The 19,785-nt window shown below is 42.9% G+C and overlaps 1 protein-coding gene across 1 annotated transcript in view; it reads left to right on the forward strand.

Annotated features, from left to right (window-relative positions):
- LOC126475230 (protein embryonic gonad-like) overlaps positions 1–19,785 on the forward strand; it is a 411,923-nt gene that overhangs the window by 314,652 nt on the left and 77,486 nt on the right. Inside the window, exon 2 of the mRNA XM_050102907.1 lies at positions 3,685–3,762. Coding sequence (XP_049958864.1) covers positions 3,685–3,762 — 78 coding nt within the window. The remainder of the gene's footprint in view (positions 1–3,684; positions 3,763–19,785) is intronic.

Here is a 19,785-nt window from a genome sequence, read left to right on the forward strand (position 1 = left end):
CTAGGGGACTAATGACCTCAGCAGTTGAGTCCCATAGTGCTCAGAGCCATTTGAACCAAACTGTTTTCAAAGGCTCATTACTATCATCACAAATTTTTATTAATTTAATATTTATGATATTAGTTGTCAATAAATACTTTTTCCTCAATTACTAGAATTAATGTGTGTCACAGTGCGATGGAGACTACAGCTTTCTCAAATAGTCCACCCACCACACCATGGCGCCAAAGAAACTGGTATAGGGATGCGCATTCCAATGCAGAGACATGTAAACAGGCAGAATGCGGCGGTGTTGTCGGCATCGCCTATATTAGACAACAAGTATTTGGCGCAGTTGCTAGATCGGTTGCTGATGCTACAATGGCAGGTTATCAAGAATTAAGTGAGTTTGAACATGGTGCTATAGTCGGCGCACGAGTGACGGGACACACCATCCCTGAGGTAGCGATGAAATGGGGATTTTCGCGTACGACCATTTCACGAGTGTACCGTGAATATCAAGAATCAAGTAAAACATAAAATCTTGGCCATTGCTGCGGCCGGAAAAAAATCCTACAAATATGGAACCAACGACGGAAGAAGAGAATCGAGGAACGTGAAAGAAGTGCAATTCTTCTGTAAATTGCTGCAGATTTCAATGCTGGGACGTCAATAAGTGTCAGCGTGCGAATCGTTCAATGAAACATCATCGATGTATACCCTTGGTGACTGCATGACACAAAGCTTTACGCCTCGCTTGAGCCCGTCAACACCGAAACTGGACTGTTGGTGACTGGAATCATTTTCCCTGGTCGGACGGTGCTCGTCTCAAATTGTATCGAGCGGATGGACGTGTACGACTATGGAGACAACTTCATGAATCCACGGACCCTGTATGTCAGCTGGGGACTGTTCAAGCTGGTGGAGGCTCTGTAATGTTGTGGCGGGTGTGCAGTTGGAGTGATATGGGACTCCTGATACGTCTGTATATGACTCGGACAGATGACACTTACGTAAGCATCCTTTCTCATCACCTGCATCCATTCATATCCATTCTGCATTCCGACGGACTTGGACAACTCCAGCAGGACAGTGCGACATCACACACGTCCAGAATTGATAAAGAATGGGTCCAGGAACTCTCTTCTGAGTTTAAAAACTTCCGCTGGCCACCAAACTCCGCAGGCATTAACATTATTGAGCAAATCTTAAATGCCTTGCAACGTGCTGTTCAGAAGAGATTTCTACCCCCTCTTACTCTTACGAATTTATTGTCAGCCCTGCTGGATTCATGGTGTCAGTTCCCTCTAGCACTCATTCAGATGTTAGTCGAGTCCATGCCACGTCTCGTTGCGGCTCTTCTGTGTGCTCGTAGGCGCCCTACACGATATTAGGCACATGTACCAGTTTCTTTGGCTCTTCAGTGTACGTAAGAAATGCTAAATGTCTCATGTGGGTAGTTCGTGTTACAGACAAGAAGTTGGTTCATTACTGTCTTCAATTAACTGACAGTGCAACACTACAATAACTACAATTCCATACACAGTATTGTTATTGTTATTATTCAAGTGGCCAGACACAAAGCAATGCCAGCCTAAAGTTTTCCAATTTCTGCCATTTCCGAAGTATGGAGCCCAATGGTCAGGTAATTTTCAAACGGATAATACAGTCCTCACATTTTAACTCGGTTTGTTTCAAGTGGTGGTGCTGGGTGCATGTGAAGCGCGTGCCGCTAGGAAGAGGCGCAGTGGGTGCGAGACGTGTTTTGGTTCAAATGGTTCAAATGGCTCTGAGCACTGTGGGACTTAACATCTGTGATCATCAGTCCCCTAGAACTTAGAACTACTTAAACCTAACTAACCTAAGGACATCACACACATCCATGCCCGAGGCAGGATTCGAACCTGCGACCGTAGTAGTCGCGCGGTTCCGGACTGAAGCGCCTAGAACCGTACGGCCACACCGGCCGGCTTGTCGTTCAGAGATAGTGAATGGAGCTATGGAGGCTATAAAATGGGAGTGCGAAGTGGAGCAATCGGAACATTTCCAATGTATTCTTTTGTTCGAGTTCAGCAGAGGCAGGACAGGAGCGGGGGCAGCGAGAACAATTTTCACCGTATACGGCGATAATACCATTGTACATACCACGGCAAGAAAATGGTTCTCTTGTTTTGAGGGTGAACGTTTTGACGTTAGTGACTCTCCACGATCAGGACACCTTCGGTGTTTGATGAAGATCGTTTAAATGCATTAATCCACAATGATCAGCGCACTGCCACTGTATTCGAGAACTGGCAAATGTGGTAAACCGTAATAATTCCAGCATAATGTGACATTTGCATATAATAGTGAAGGTTCAAAAATCGGATGTTTGATTACCGCATGCCCTAAGCCAAACCAATAAATATCAGTGGGTGGTTATATGTGCATTGCGCCTGCTCATCATCAATTGGCATGTGAACAACACGTATCATTCCTGTCCTTGTTGTTATTGTTGACGAGAAGTTGTGTATTTATGCTAACATAAGGAAAAGAAAGAAATGGTTGAGTCCAATACAACGCTCGCCTGCATTCTGCTAGACTGTCAAAAAACAGTATACAGGAGTTGGGCAGGGGAAATCATTCCGCACCCACCTTATTCACCTGATATTTCGCCCTGAGATTTTCACTTTTTCCGCCCTCTATCGAAGAACGTTGGAGGAAGTTCCCCTCCGGATGAAAATGCGCTCCGAAAATGGCTCGACAACTTCCTCGCTTTAATAGCACTTGATATCTACAGTCGTTGAATCGAAAAGTTACCCTAGCGTTGGGAGACTGTTGTTAATAGTGAATGAGAATGTATTATAGATGACTAAAGTGTAGATTATGTATACCTGTTGTCTTTATTAAACTTACAGAAAAACGCTACGAATTTATGAACCAACCTAATAGATGCGAAGGTAGATTTTGACTGTGATAGCAGTGAAAATAAAACAAGGAGCTGAATGAATTTGGATTATGATTTACGATGAGCATTCACTGAGAACAGCGTATATATAGAAAAGGATGTCAGACAGAAGGTAGGTAAATAGATATATTCCAGGTTAACGTCCCTTCGGCGAGGTCATTAGGAATGCAGCGAAGTTGGGAGTGCGGAAGGATTGGGAAGGAGACTGGACGTGGTCTTCTCAAAGGAACGAGCCCAGCATTTGCCTGAAGCGATTTAGGAAAATCACGTAAAACCTAAATCTCAACGTCCGGACGTGGATTTGAACTGTAATCCTCCCGAATACAAATCGAGTTTGCTAGGCACTTCGCCACCTCGCTCCGTGTTATACATAGGCAATACTAATACATCATTTTAAAAGGTAAAATTTTGAAACAGAACTCTTTTTGATTCTAAAGTTTACTTAGGCACTGAAGCTGGTGACAGTGGGGGAGCGCAGCATATTTAACGTTAATGGTCTAAGAAGGGATGGGGGCCACTGAGTTACACGCACTCTGAATTCTCTCATATTTTCATTATAGACTTACTTGAGCATTTTAAGACGATACATTTCACAGGCCGTTACACACACTAATAATAAAAGACCTTTTCCTAGAATTTCGTGGTTTTGTTTATGTTCACCGCCCTCTGAATCTCTTAGATTGTATAGATTGTTCACTGAACTTTAACGCTGGGAGAGCGCTGTTTAACTTACAGCAGTTACTGATTTTCTGTTGCAGATGAACCAGCTGTGCCGCGTGTGTGGGGAGCCAGCAGCGGGATTTCATTTCGGTGCCTTCACCTGCGAAGGCTGTAAGGTAAGTTTCAAGGTGACGTGTCAGACAGAATCTTGACTGGCGATCAGTTTTTGCCATATTTCAGTAAGATTTTTTTAAATTCACTGACTTCCTTACCGCTGGGTTTCCACCTCCGACTTAGCAGTGATCTCAGACGTGACACAAGGTGAAGCAGTGGCGTAACGTTCCTAATCATCAGACTGCACTACCACGTCCGGATGAAATGAGCCGTATCAGTAGTTCGACATAGAATGAAAACATTTCGCACTATTTATGGTGATCCATGAATCGAGAAGCGAAAGAAACGTCCCTTTTTAATCTTATTCTCTCCCTGCAGCGCAGTACTGTGTTAGCGCTACAATATCTTCATTGACTCATGGTCACAAAAAAAAGGGGGGGGGTCTATGACGATATCCGAGTGGTATACGTCTTTCATCCTTTATGTAGGTTACATGTGGAATCTGATCATGTCTGTTACCTCTAAAACGCGTAACTATTGTGTCCACCGGTTACTTGCAGTTCCAGAATATCTGATCAATTGCAAACACCGAAACGCGTAATATTGGATTAATAGAATCATTTTGCATTCAGTCAATGACTTTTCCCTATTCAGCATTTTGCAGGCTACGTATATTGTGTAATATGGTCATATGCCTCCTTCGTGACTTTATGCCACGGGTATATTTTACCTAAGGTGTAATTTAAAATTACAGAAATGAAGACCGAAGCTGAAATGAATTTAGGCTACACGACAAATTAATTTTCAATATACAGTTTATTTAGCAGCACAAAATCATAATTAACTCTCGTGAATTCTTAGGCAAAGGATTTATTCCATCTATAGAATGTTCCCTAAATCGGCTCAATACTGCACTGGTTCCAAGTTATTGTCCTTTCTGATCAAGTTTTCGGTTAAGTCCATCGCTGATAACGCGAGAAATGAGTTGCTGAAATAGTTCCGCACAAGTACAGCTCTTAATTGAGAACGTAACAGAAAAATGTCACACTCAAAGTGAGCGTCCAAACATAATTCAAAGGCTGTAAAGGACTATTGACTCCACCGTAAATTTATAAGTCGGCAGAACTTTAATTCGGAAATTTAACAATTACAGAAATCTCACTTTGTGAATATGTTACAATCCGCAAAAGGATTTACCTACCTGGTTTTATTGCCGAGCAAAACGGCACAGTTAACCTTTTAAAGTTCGCCATACTTTACTGTTCATGTCTGCCTTCATGTTATCTATATAGGTGCTAATGCCATTTTAAATTTGGGCACAAACGTCTCCCTGCAGCAGTATCCAAATTCTTTTATACCGTTTAGACTGTACAAGAAACATTAACTCGCAATTTATAACGTGAACTCTTCTGCTGGTCCGTGTCTGAGTAAACTAAAGTGGGTTTGTGTGTCTGCCTTAATGCAAACACTTTTTATTTACATCCCCAAACTAGTTTCAGCGAAATATCACCGTGATCAGTGGGTTTTTTATTCTTTTTACTCTAAACTTTTTGCATAATTTTCGTAAATAATGGCAACACACGTATAAAATATGCAAGTTTAAGTAAAAAAGAGTAAAGAAACCCACTAATGATGGCTGTATTTCGCCGAAACTAATTTGGGAAGTAAATAAACAGAAAGTGTTTGCATTAAGGCCGATCCACAATCCCGTATTAAATCACAATACACCAAATGAGAATGCTGCTGTGCCAGTCAAAATAGTACCAACAACGTAATTAGTATCAGCTATTCTAGTAGGAGCATAATTATTACTTGTCGCTTAAGGTGACCTTATTATAGAATAAAACCTCTCTTTTCAAATTTGCCCTCGTTAGGAATATGATATTCTGAAGGCATTCTGCATTAAGATGCATTTGGTGGACTGTGAATTTACCTGTGTTGTACTATTTCTCTATAATTAAGGCAATTAGGGCTACAAAGCTAACAAATTCAATAATTATACGAAAATCATACAAATTTATTACTATAAAGCTGTACTACTATTATTGTAAATTAATTCTACATCACACTCCTTTTTATCCGGGTGTCTGTTATAATTACTTGAGAGTTAATGAATAATGTTCCGTAGTGGCATTCCACGTTTGACAACTAATTACTATATTCTATGGAAATTATCGCTGCAATTATTCATAAGTGCCTGAGACGCATGATCCATCGACGCCTTGCTGCCAGTGGTGTCAATTTCTGTTTAACAATTACCTGATTATCCATGTTAAAGAAACTTGAATAACTACTGAAGTATTCGGTAGATCGAATAAGCCTTTGCAACAGGCTGGTTTCTAATGGCGTACTTGATTTCGTTTTTGTATGTACTAGTGTAGAGAGGATATAAAATGTAGACTGGCAATGGCAAGGAAATCGTTTCTGAAGAAGAGAAATTTGTTAACGTCGAGTATAGACTTAAGCGTCAGGAAGTCGTTTCTGAAAGTATTTGTATGGAGTGTAGCCATGTATGGAAGTGAAACGTGGACGATAACTAGTTTGGAGAAGAAGAGAATAGAAGCTTTCGAAATGTGGTGCTACAGAAGAATGCTGAAGATTAGATGGGTAGATCACATAACTAATGAGGAGGTGTTGAATAGGATTGGGGAGAAGAGAAGTTTGTGGCACAACTTGACTAGAAGAAGGGATCGGTTGGTAGGACATGTTTTGAGGCATCAAGGGATCACAAATTTAGCATTGGAGGGCAGCGTGGAGGGTAAAATCGTAGAGGGAGACCAAGAGATGAATACACTAAGCAGATTCAGAAGGATGTAGGTTGCAATAGGTACTGGGAGATGAAGGAAGAAGCTTGCACAGGATAGAGTAGCATGGAGAGCTGCATCAAACCAGTCTCAGGACTGAAGACCACAACAACAACAACATGTACTAGTGTTGATTAACAGAAATTTTGTGTATTGTCGACTTTCCACCACCTGTTTGTATAGTTCGCTGCTTACCATCCCTGTCCGAATAACAAGCGAGACGTACACATAAATGAGGCCAGCTTACAACCGTACCACACTACATGTATGGTCAGTCGATGAGATATGTCTACAATCATTTAAGGTCACATCGGAGTTGGTTTTCACTAACACTGTAGTTGAGTCGACATAAGTTGATGATTGTCCGCAGCTCATGGTCGTGCGGTAGCGTTCTCGCTTCCCGCACCCGGGTTCCCGGGTTCGATTCCCAGCGGGGTCAGGGATTTTCTCTGCCTCGTGATGACTGGGTGTTGTGTGATGTCCTTAGGTTAGTTAGGTTTAAGTAGTTCTAAGTTCTAGGGGACTGATGACCATAGCTCAGAGCCATTTGAACCATTTGACATAAGTTGATCCCTGACAGTTGCAGTGGGCTGGGCAGCCCTGTCTCAGCTAATACCGTAATGCCCTTGTGTTAACGTGCCTATGTCAACGCCTCGTTGTTGTCACAGCTCTGTAGACGACTACTGTTTTCACCTGCAGCCGTCAGGGCTTTCAGTTGAAAGCTGACAACAGCGCTGCGAGCTGTCAGGGATTATCTTACGCCGCCTTGGTTATAGTGGGAGCCAATCGTCAGAGGCAGCCTACGTGTATCACAGTGCTATGAGCTGCTGTTTTAGGTGATAAGATTTGCAGTGAGTGGAAGTGGGTTGGTGTATGTACATTTATGTGTCAGATCGTGAAATACACTTCGGAACAAAGTTATACGTTCACTTCTTTGAAAGCCCTTCATTCACTCTCATTTCAACGAAGAAATTCGAAATCTGGCTTGAAGGTATTTATGAATTCCTCTGGAAAAAAGGTGTTCTGAGAAAGAATGTGGGACTGAAACGGTGAATTTTCAAGAAATGGGAAATTGCGAAGGTTTGCAGTTAAGCGGAAAATAGGTCGATTTTCAGGCCTTCATTTGGTATGGAAGACGTAAGGTTAATTATAGTTGATAGTGTGTGAAGATCTCAGGTATTAATCTGTAAAATACGATGATTGAAATTACTTTGGAAACAGGCATGGAATGTGTGTAGATATATGGTATGTTGCAAGTGATATTAAAGGCACAATTGTAACCCGAAGTGCAAAGTCTGTGGGGTACAGCTAGTTGGATTCGTTTATTCGGAAGGCAAAGAACAATGGATTTATTCTACTTACTTGAAAATATGTGGTAGAGGGTACAGTTTGGTGAGGGCCAACGGATACAGAAGGCGGGGCAGAGTGCACAACGTGGACGGATTTAGAGACATAGTAGTACAACTTGGATGGACAGAGATTAAAGCAACACTTTTGTTGGTAAGATGGTACAGACGAGGGAGTTGTAGATATATATGATAGTCGACGGAGTGTCCTAACGCTTGGCTGGACAGAACTTTTGGCATTTCTCATCTATTGTGAGCTTGCTTGCCTTTGGATGGTTAGCATGTGAGGGGTCCATCTCACATTTTTATCAAGGGTTACTCCAAGAAATTGTAGTGATTTTATTATATGGATGGTTGTGGACTGTGATATAGGGATTTCTAGTCCTGAAAGCGTGGATCGTTTTCAGTGATCCAATTAACGTTTTAGCAGTGACGGAAAGAAGCACCTGTTTGTCATACACTACTCCATGGGCGTACACAGCGAGGGGCAGGGGAGGGGGGCAGCTGCCCCCCCCCCCCCCCCCTAGAAAATATTCGCAGTTTTTCACTAGTTTACTGTTTTATATAATAAGAAATGCTGCATGTTTTCTCGGATTGTGCAAGTGCATTCTTGTATTTAAAATGTTTATTAAAAGCAGTTTTTCACTGGTTTACTGCTTTATTTAATAAGAAGTGCTGTATGTTGTCTCGAGTCCTTGTTTCCTGGGACTAGCATGGCCTGCCCCCCACCCCCTTAGTTCAGATCCTGGGTACGCCCTTGAACTACTCTTAAGTTTTCCTTTCTCATAAATGCAGGGAAGACTTTCGTAACTAGGAGCATACGGTCCTGTGCTGATTTCGGACTCTTTATTGATTACTGTCGTGTTAGACGCCTTAATTTCTTCACAATACAAGAGAACCCATTTCTAATACCTGAAACAACAATGCTTCCTGCCCTCGTCTGTAATAATAATAATTTATTTACACTATTGGCCAGTTTAGTCTATTATGCCATTTTCAAGAGGTAAGCTCGCGTTGGCTGAGCTATAATTCGTTTATGTTTCATCGAGAAGGTCCCACAAGGTGCAAAATTTTTGAAATTATGACATTTTTCACCTGTAATTGAAATAATTATTTATTTGTGTGGAAATCAGATTGTGGCGTTTCAGAAATTTTGACTAAGTGTGGTGATTGGTTTATGGCCTAGCCAGACATTAGCTATCTCTTGAAAATGCCGTAACAGGCGTTATTCGCCAACAGTGGAAATTTATTATTTATTTAGCGTGTGGCAAGTACCACATCACACAAGAAGACATTTTTCATTTGACAATACCTGTACACGTATTTTACACAGAAAAATATTGGTAATTATGAATTAATTAAATGTATACTATTTAAAAGCACAGTAGGTCACAGCCATATATCGGACCGCTGAATAAATTCAAGTGATCCCTCTGCTGACTTCTTTAACTCTGTAACTAGGATAGTCAGGAAAGGTTCGTTTTGGGCACCCACCTATATCCGAGTGGCTTTCAATAAGTAGTGCAACACTTTTTTTTCTGAAAGCAGGTTGGTTTTAGTCAGGACTCCAATACATTATACAGGGCTATTACAAATGATTGAAGCGATCTCATAAATTCACTGTAGCTCCATTCATTGACATATGGTCACGACACACTACAGATACGTAGAAAAACTCATAAAGTTTTGTTTGGCTGAAGCCGCACTTCAGGTTTCTGCCGCCAGAGCGCTCGAGAGCGCAGTGAGACAAAATGGCGACAGGAGCCGAGAAAGCGTATGCCGTGCTTGAAATGCAGTCACATCAGTCAGTCATAACAGTACAACGACACTTAGGGACGAAGTTCAACAAAGATCCACCAACTGCTAACTCCATTCGGCGATGGTAGGCGCAGTTTAAAGCTTCTGGATGCCTCTGTAAGGGGAAATCAATGGGTCGGCCTGCAGTGAGCGAAGAAACGGTTGAACGAGTGCGGGCAAGTTTCACGCGTAGCCCACGGAAGTCGACGAATAAAGCAAGCAGGGAGCTAAACGTACCACAGCCGACGGTCTGGGAAATCTTACGGAAAAGGCTAAAGCTGAAGCCTTACCGTTTACAATTGCTACAATCCCTGACACCCGATGACAAAGTCAAACGCTTTGAATTTTCGGCGCGGTTGCAACAGTTCATGGAAGAGGATGCGTTCAGTGCAAAACTTGTTTTCAGTGATGAAGCAACATTTTTTCTTAATGGTGAAGTGAACAGACACAATGTGCGAATCTGGGCGGTAGAGAATCCTCACGCAGTCGTGCAGCAAATTCGCAATTCACCAAAAGTTAACGTGTTTTGTGCAATCTCACGGTTTAAAGTTTCGGCCCCTTTTTCTTCTGCAAAAAAAACGTTACAGGACACATGTATCTGGACATGCAGGAAAATTGGCTCATGCCACAACTGGAGACCGGCAGCGCCGACTTCATCTTTCAACAGGATGGTGCTCCACCGCACTTCCATCATGATGTTCAGCATTTCTTAAACAGGAGATTGGAAAACCGATGGATCGGTCGTGGTGGAGATCATGATCAGCAATTCATGTCATGGCCTCCACGCTCTCCCGACTTAACCCCATGCGATTTCTTTCTGTGGGGTTATGTGAAAGATTCAGTGTTTAAACCTCCTCCACCAAGAAACGTGCCAGAACTGCGAGCTCGCATCAACGATGCTTCTGAACTCATCGATGGGGACATGCTGCGCCGAGTGTGGGAGGAACTTGATTATCGGCTTGATGTCTGCTGAATCACTAAAGGGACACATATCGAACATTTGTGAATGCCTAAAAAAACTTTTTGAGTTTTTGTATGTGTGTGCAAAGCATTGTGAAAATATCTCAAATAATAAAGTTATTGTAGAGCTGTGAAATCGCTTCAATCATTTGTAATAACCCTGTATTATTCCGCACTCTCTTGATTACAATGCGACGGTCTTAATCTACCTTACATGGAGGGCCTGTATGACTCCATGGCGCCATTGCTGCATCAGTAACCTCCCCACCATCCACATACTGCTTCGTGCTGAGTGCATCCTTCATTGGGCCAGACAGATGGAAGCCGAAACATGTGAGATTCGGGCTGTAGGGTGGATGAGGAAGAACAGCCCAATGGAGTTTCGTGAGCTCCTCTTGGGTGTGCAGACTTGTGCAAGACCTTGAGTTATTATGAGAAGGATGAAGTTTCCTGGAATTTTTGTTGTGACGGTCAATCTGAAGCCTTTTCTTCAGTTTCCTGAGGGTAGCACAATACACCTCAAAGTTGATCGACGCATCGTGAGGGAAGACGTCAAGCAGAACAACACCTTCAGAGCCCCAGAAAGCTGTCGCCATGACTTCACTGGCTGAGGGTGCGGCTTTGAACTTTTCCTTCGGGGGATAGGTGGTGTGGTGTCACTCCATGGATTACCGTTTTGTTTCCGGTTCGAAGTGATGAACCCATTTATGGACGTCCATCTTATTGAATGGACGATGGACTTGAGAAAAAGTAACACCAAAGCTGTAGCTTGAGAATGTCTTTATTCTATGACACGACTAGTTTTGGTGGCACATTATCGCCATCCTGGGAAGCCACCAGTGCCAAAAGAGTATTTCATTTCCTCCGCGCGTTTACTGTAGGGTTCTTCTTACTTGCACTCATGGGCTAGGAGTCTATACGCGACACCGTGTTTGTCTCCAATGTCATTTTGAAACCTAAGTATAGCGCCGTCACCTATTGGAACTTCATGAAATAAAAGGGGCTGAATCGAGAATATTCCACGACGTCCCACAACAAGTTCTACCTTTTCTAAACCGAATATGGGAGATCTGTTGCAGTACCTATTGAATGCCCATCGTATATATGACACACTGAATATTTTGTCGTTTCGCAGCACTATCACACCTGGGCGATGTTGTTAATCCAAATTTATAAATTCTACTCTTTGTCCATATTATTTTCAGGGAAGGTCAGATCTTGCGGTGCTGTTCAAAACCTGGTGGCTTGGACGAGCTGCAGGACGTAGCTTTCTTCTGCCGTATTTCTCTTCATCGGTTGTTACTCTGTTGTCCACCAACAGTTTTGCACATTTTATACGTGGATGACGGAAGTGAAGTTTGTTTCTATTGAGTGCAGAAATGTTCTCTTGTATAGGAATATAAGGATCACCAGCTATGTTTGTAAATTCCCACTTGAGAGCAATTCTCGCCACAAAAATGGGAAAGCTGTATGTCTGAGAACAGACAACCAGAAAGCAGGAGAGCTTTTCATTGTTCCTGTGACGATGTGCGTAGTCTGGTTGAGCTGAGTGTCGACGAGGCCGTTGATCGAGACTGCACAGCATACACCAGCTCAAGAGCAGAAGTCAGTGTTGGAGATGATGAATCCCATATCGAACCACATAGTTTCTGCAACACGTTGGTTCTGGTTTTCATCTTTGCGGCAGAAATTAATAATCAGTGTAGTCGATGACGGAGAATGTTGTCAACCAGAAAATGAAATACCCCTATGGAGTTGATGGCCGGGAGTCCCCACCTGGGGAAATTCGTCCACCGACTTGCAAGTCTTTTCAATCGACAGGTCTTTGGGAGACCTGCATTTCGATGATGACTATGAGGACAACAGAAGACTCAGTACCCGAGACAAGAAAATCTCCGACTTGGCCAGCTGTATGCCAAACAGACGCCCTAACCACTCAGCTACGGTGGCCCACTGTCTATTAGAAATTGTGAACGATTGTGGTATACACGAGAAACAAAGTAATCCACATCTAATTCGCCAACTAAAATTGGGCTTTTATCTGAAGAGTTGCTTAGGACCGAATCTATAGGCTAAGACAGTTTCTGCGACGGAACTGCAGGGTGGTTGTAATTTAACTTTCTACATCTACATTTATACTCCGCAAGCCACCCAAAGGTGTGTGGCGGAGGGCACTTTACGTGCCACTGTCATTACCTCCCTTTCCTGTTCCAGTCGCGTATGGTTCGCGAGAAGAACGACTGCTGGAAAGCCTCTGTAAGCGCTCGAATCTCTCTAATTTTACATTCGTGATCTCCTGAGGAGGTGTAAGTAAGGGGAAAGCAATATATTCGATACTTCATCCAGAAACGCACCCTCTCAAAACCTGGACAGTAAGCTACACGGCGATGCAGAGCGCCTCTCTTGCAGAGTCTGCCACTTGAGTTTGCTAAACATTTCCGTAACGCTATCACGCTTACCAAATAACCCTGTAACGAAACGCGCCGCTCTTTCTTCGATCTTCCCTGTCTCCTCTGTCAACCTGACCTGGTACGGATCCCACACTGATGAGCAATACTCAAGTACAGGACGAACGAGTATTTTGTAAGCCACCTCCTTTGTTGATGGACTGCATTTTCTAAGGACTCTCCCAATGAATCTCAAGCTGGCACCCGCCTTACCAACAATTAATTTTATATGATCATTCCACTTCAAATCGTTCCGAACGCATACTCCCAGATATTTTACAGAAGTAACTGCTACCTGAGTTTGTTCCGCTATCATATAATCATGCAATAAATGATCCTTCTTTCTATGTATTCGCAATAGATTACATTTGTCTATGTTAAGGGTCAGTTGCCACTCCCTGCACCAAGCGCCTATCCGCTGCAGATCTTCCTGCATTTCGCTACAATTTTCTAATGCTGCAACTTCTCTGTATACTACAGCATCAGCCACCAAAAGCCGCATGGAACTTCCGACACTATCTACTAGGTCATTTATATATATTGTGAAAAGCAATGGTCCCATAACACTCCCCTGTAGCACGCCAGAGGTTACTTTAACGTCTGTAGACGTCTCTCCATTGAGAACAGCATGCTGTGTTCTGTTTGCTAAAAATTCTTCAATCCAGCCACACAGCTGGTCTGATATTCCGTAGGCTCTTACTTTGTTTATCAGGCAACAGTGCAGAACTGTATCGAACGCCTTCCGGAAGTCAAGGAAAATGGCATCTACCTGGGAGCCTGTATCTAATATTTTCTGGGTCTGATGAACACATAAAGCGAGTTGGGTCTCACATGATCGCTGTTTCCGGAATCCATGTTCATTCCTACAGAGTAGATTCTGGGTTTCCAGAAATGACATGATACGTGAGCAAAAAACATGTTCTAAAATTTTACAACAGATCGATGTCAGAGATATAGGTCTATAATTTTGCGCATCTGCTCGACGACCCTTCTTGAAGACTGGGACTACCTGTGCTCTTTTCCAATCATTTGGTACCTTCCGTTCCTCTAGAGACTTGCGGTACACGGCTGTTAGAAGGGGGCAAGTTCTTTCGCGTACTCTGTGTAGAATCGAATTGGTATCCCGTCAGGTCCAGTGGACTTTCCTCTGTTGAGTGATTCCAGTTGCTTTTCTATTCCTTGGAAACTTATTTCGATGTCAGCCATTTTTTCGTTTGTGCGAGGATTTAGAGAAGGAACTGCAGTGCGGTCTTCCTCTGTGAAACAGCTTTGGAAAAAGGTGTTTAGTATTTCAGCTTTACGCGTGTCATCCTCTGTTTCAATGCCATCATCATCCCGTAGTGTCTGGATATGCTGTTTCGAGCCACTTACTGATTTAACGTAAGACCAGAACTTCCTAGGATTTTCTGTCAAGTCGGTACATAGAATTTTACTTTCGAATTCACTGAACGCTTCACGCATAGATCTCCTTACGCTACTTTGACATCGTTTAGCTTCTGTTTGTCTGAGAGGTTTTGGCTGCGTTTAAACTTGCAGTGAAGCTCTCATTGCTTTCGCAGTAGTTTCCTAACTTTGTTGTTGAACCACGATGGGTTTTTCCCGTCCCTCACAGTTTTATTCGGCACGTACCTGTCTAAAACGCATTTTACTATTGCCTTGAACTTTTTCCGTAAACACTCAACATTGTCAGTGTCGGAACAGAAATTTTCGTTTTGATCTGTTAGGTAGTCTGAAATCTGCCTGCTATTACTCTTCCTAAACAGATAAACCTTCCTCCCTTTTTTATATACCTATTTACTTCCATATTGAGGTATGATGCAACGGCCTTATGATCACTGATACCCTGTTCTGTCGAAAAGTTCGGGTCTGTTTGTTATCAGTAGATCCAAGATGTTATCTCCACGATTCTGTTCTCTCTTTAATTGTTCGAGGTTATTTTCGAATAGTGCACTCAGTATAATGTCACTCGATGATCTGTCCCTACCACCCGTCCTAATCTGAGTGTCCCAGTCTATATCTGGTAAATGTAAATCTCCACCTAAGACTATAACATGCTGAGAAAATTTATGTGGAATGTATTCCAAATTTTCTCTCAGTTGTTCTGACACTAATGCTGCTGAGTCGGGAGGTCGATAAAAGGAGCCAATTATTAACCTAGCTCGGTTGTTGAGTGTAACCTCCACTTATAATAATTCACAGGAACTATCCACTTGTACTTCACTACAGGATAAACTACTACTAACAGCGACAAACACGCCACCACCGGTTGCATGCAATCTATCCTTGCTAAACACCGTCTGTGCCTTTGTAAAAATTTTGGCAGAATTTATCTCTGGCTTCAGCCAGCTTTCCGTACTTATAACGATTTCAGCTTTGGTGATTTCTACCAGCGCTTGAAGTTCCGGTACTTTAACAACGCAGCTTTGACAGTTTACAATTACAATACCGATTGCTGCATGGTCCCCGCATGTCCTGACTTTGCCCCGCACACTTGAGAGGGCGGCTATGGAAAACGAGTAACCATAGAACAACGAAACTTCAGGGAAAAATTTGTAAAGACATGTTGGAGAGAAATAACGAAGAAGCCATTGAAAGAAACGCATTTTAATTTTCACATGAGAGGGTAGCTATTGTTAATGGTGCACCAAGTTTACGTTCCAGGCTGCAAACGTTGCTCAATATGACAACCATATGTGTCCCCGTCAGCTTGGAAATACTCCAGAGAGTGCTCTACTGCTGCCCAAACTATCTCAGACGGCAGGTCGGCTACCGTCGTCGCTATGCTCACCTTGAACCTCCAACGTGTGTTAGTGGCTCGTTGATAATCCCCGCCTTTCATGTAACCCCACAGCCATAAATCATAGCGGTTCAAATCTGTTAATTTTAGTGGCCAAGCAGTTAGAAACAATAGACCAGTGATTTTCTCGTTACGGAATAACCGAGTGAACTCACGAGCCATGCGGCGATAAGTGCTAAGAGCATCAGCGCTGTTGCTGTTGTTTTCATAAAACAGCTTCACGAGTGAAGCCCTACTCACCTTGTCAGACCCATGTTGAATGTCTGTAGCTGTGAAAGACGTGCGTTTGTTTCTCATTCACTAGCACGCATTTCATATTTAATTCTTTTATCCATATTCTTTTTATGCTATTATAATCATATTAGTATGCCCAAATTGCTTCGATAATTTTTCAGTTTAAGTTCAAGCTGATTAATGAGAGGGGATATATATACAGGGTGGCACATTGATCGTTACTAGGCCAAATATCTCACAAAATAAGCGGCAAACGAAAAAACTACAAAGAACGAAACATGTCTAGCTTGAAGGGGGAAACCAGATAGCGCTATGGTTGGCCCGCTAGATGGAGCACCCATAGATCAAACTGATATCAACTGCATTTTTTTAAATAGGAACCCCCATTTCCATTACATATTCATGTAGTTCGTAAAGAAATATGAATGTTTTCGTTGGACCACTTACCAGTGCTTCGACGACCAATCCACCTGTCTTGAAATATCCTATTCAATACCATTTCGACCACACGAGAGCTATGTGCCGGACATCCATAATGTTAGAAGTACATCAACATTCTGTCATGCAGTAAAACATCTTGTAGTAACATCGGTAGAACATTACGTAGGAAATGAGCATACTTTGCACCATTTAGATTGCCATCGATAAAATGGAGGCCAATTGTCCTACCTCCCATAATGCCGCACCATACATTAACCCGCCAAGGCTGCTGATGTTCCACTTGTCGCAGCCATCACGGATTTTCCGTTGCCCAATAGTGCATATTATGCCGGTTTACGTTGCCGCTGTTGGTGAATGACGCTTCGTCGCTAAATAGAACGAGTGCAAAAAAATCTGTCATCGTCCCGTAATTTCTCTTGTATCCAGTGGCAGAACTGTACATCACGTTCATAGTCGTCGCTATGCAATTCCTGGTGCATAGAAATGTTGTGTCTAGACAAGATAGCCTAGACACAATGAGAGGAAGCCGAAAGGCACGCGCTAAGTTAAAGCAGGATGGCGTGAGGTCTGAAACAGGATACGTAATGAATGCTATAAAGAAAAGTACGTAGCTTCTGGAATACTTAACTTTAATCTATCCTTTTGGTACATCTGGAGATTGTGGCGATACAAGTGGGACTCTTTAGATACATGCAATGTTACTAATGGCACCTTGCTAGGTCGTAGCCATTGACTTAGCTGAAGGCTATTCTAACTATTGGCTCGGCTAATGAGCAATGCTTCGTCCATGTAGTCGCTAGCAAAGTCGTCCGTACAACTGGGGCGAGTGCTATTCCGTATCTCGAGACCTGCCTTGTGGTGGCGCTCGGTCTGCGATCACACAGTGGCGACACGCGGGTCCGACATGTACTAATGGACCGCGGCCGATTTAAAGCTACCACCTAGCAAGTGTGGTGTCTGGCGGTGACACCACAAGAAATATGGTACGGGTGCAATCGATGCTGATGTAGCATTCTAAACACTGTTGTTTTTGATCTTCCCAATTCTCGTGCAATTTGTCTGCTACTGATGTGCGGATTAACCGCGACAGCAGCTACAACACCTACTTGGGCATCATCATTTATTGCAGGTCGTGGTTGACGTTTCACATGTGACTGAACACTTCCTGTTTCCTTAAGTAACGTAACTATCAGGCGAACGTTCCGGACACTTGGATGATGTCGTCCAGGATACCGAGCAGCATACACAGCACACGCCCGTTGGACATTTTGATCACAATAGCCATACATCAACACTGTATCGACCTTTTAAGCAATTGGTAAACGGTCCATTTTAACACGGGTAATGTATTACGAAGCAGATACCGTCCGCACTGGCGGATTGTTACGTGATACCACGTACTTATACGTTTGTGACTATTACAGCGCCATCTATCAGAATGCGGAAAAAGTGGTCAAACTAAAACATTCATATATCTTTACGTACTACATGAATATGTAATAAAAATGATGGTTCCTATGGCAGCACCATCCAGCGGGCCAACCATAGCGCCATCTGACTTCCCCCTTCAAGCTAGACGAGTTTCGTTCTTTGTAGTTTTTTCGTTTGATGCTTATTTCGTGAGATATTTGTCCCGGTCACTATTAGTGGACCACCATATATATATAAATTTTATTTGATACTCTGCTCAGTAGTCTCCCCTGCATAGCCAAGTTGGTTTGCCTTTCCCGCCAAGACCGTTGCTTTTGTTGGGCGTGGGCTACCAGTTTGAATAGTTCCTAGAGGCTAAAGGTATCACTCTTCTTAGCCTTACAATTAGTACTACCAACTGTTGAACTTCACTTTTCACTCTCTTTCAACTGCGTGAAGTAGCCTCCCTGTCAGTTCCGCGGCAATTTCTTGCTCTCTGATTGGCTAGCTTAAGATCGCGCCCTTTTCGTTGCCCAACGTTTCCGGCTCCCCTCGGAAGATGAGGGACCTTGGTCGTCTCTAGTCTGCTGTTGTCCGTGGATGGTAGCATGGTGCTGAGTTCCTGTTGTTGGTAAGCATGTGTGTTCTCTCTGAGTACCAACTTCGGTGCCTGCAAGGCAGCAAGAATTTCAGGAACTGCGCCATTTACAGCGCGTTAACAGTTTTGTTTTTGTGCAATTTTTTTATCCCGTAAATGTAAAGATTTCTTTTCCATGCTGGACTTGGATCACGAAGCCGGTCATAGCTCGTATTATGGTAAGAACTACTACCACTTGTAGAGTATCACTTCCGCTTTCGGTGCCTTTGCTCTTGTTTTGTCGTGATATGTGTGCGAAGTTAAAATTTATGAACTTGTCACTTTCGGGGAAGGGACTTAGGAGCAGTTGTGCTGGGCCACGCGACCACGTGGCGAGCCGTTGGTCTCACAGTACGATGATTTGATAGCCATGGTATCGCAATAGATCGATCTCATTGGTTTCGACGAAAATAATGTTCACGGGAATTAATGATGGTTACTTGATTTTCGGACGGGCGGCCTCTTCGGCTTTTTCTTTTTGAGCACTCATAACTCGTTCCGTCTAATTTACTGTAGTAGCTATTGCATGTTGTTACTAATCCCACTCTCTTTCTAAGGAATAATGTAACCTTTTGCGACAGCGATCAGTTTCCACGTTCTTTTCCAACCATCCCTTGTTCTTCGTCATTGTGGAGACGGTAGATTGCTGATGCTATTAGAATCATTATACGAGGTATCTTCTTTCTATTTGTAAATGACACATTTTCTCTGTATTTTTTCTAATAAAAACTTAAAATTAAATAGGCAGTTTTCGATAAGGTCGTGTGGATCTCTTGATTTTCTTAGTTAGGGCTGAATTCATCCCGTGAGACACGTTCGCCCATTGCACTTGCGGAACGGCCGATAGCAAGTCATATTCTTCCCTTCCCGAAGTAAGGGAAAGGTCATGGCTCACTCCGAGTCGTAAGTGAAATGCACTCGATGTGGTGAAAGCAGAGTGTCTTGCTCCGAATAGGCGATAAGAACTGTTATGGTCTTGGAGCAGAAACAGTGTCAGAGATAATCTTTGCTTAGCCGGATGTATAATACCTGTAATTATGATATCGCAATACCTATCGCCTATTCATTCAGTCTCCTTATTAATCTATCCTACAGAGTTGGGTACCTATGCGGTAAATAGTTTCTCGTCTACATTGGCTCAAACAGCTGACGTTTGATTATAAACCACCCCTTATGTTTGCTTGAATTATTTCCCTCATCAGTGTTATCGAA

The sequence above is a fragment of the Schistocerca serialis genome, chromosome 4 (genome assembly GCF_023864345.2).
Source record: "Schistocerca serialis cubense isolate TAMUIC-IGC-003099 chromosome 4, iqSchSeri2.2, whole genome shotgun sequence".
NCBI lineage: Eukaryota > Metazoa > Arthropoda > Insecta > Orthoptera > Acrididae > Schistocerca > Schistocerca serialis.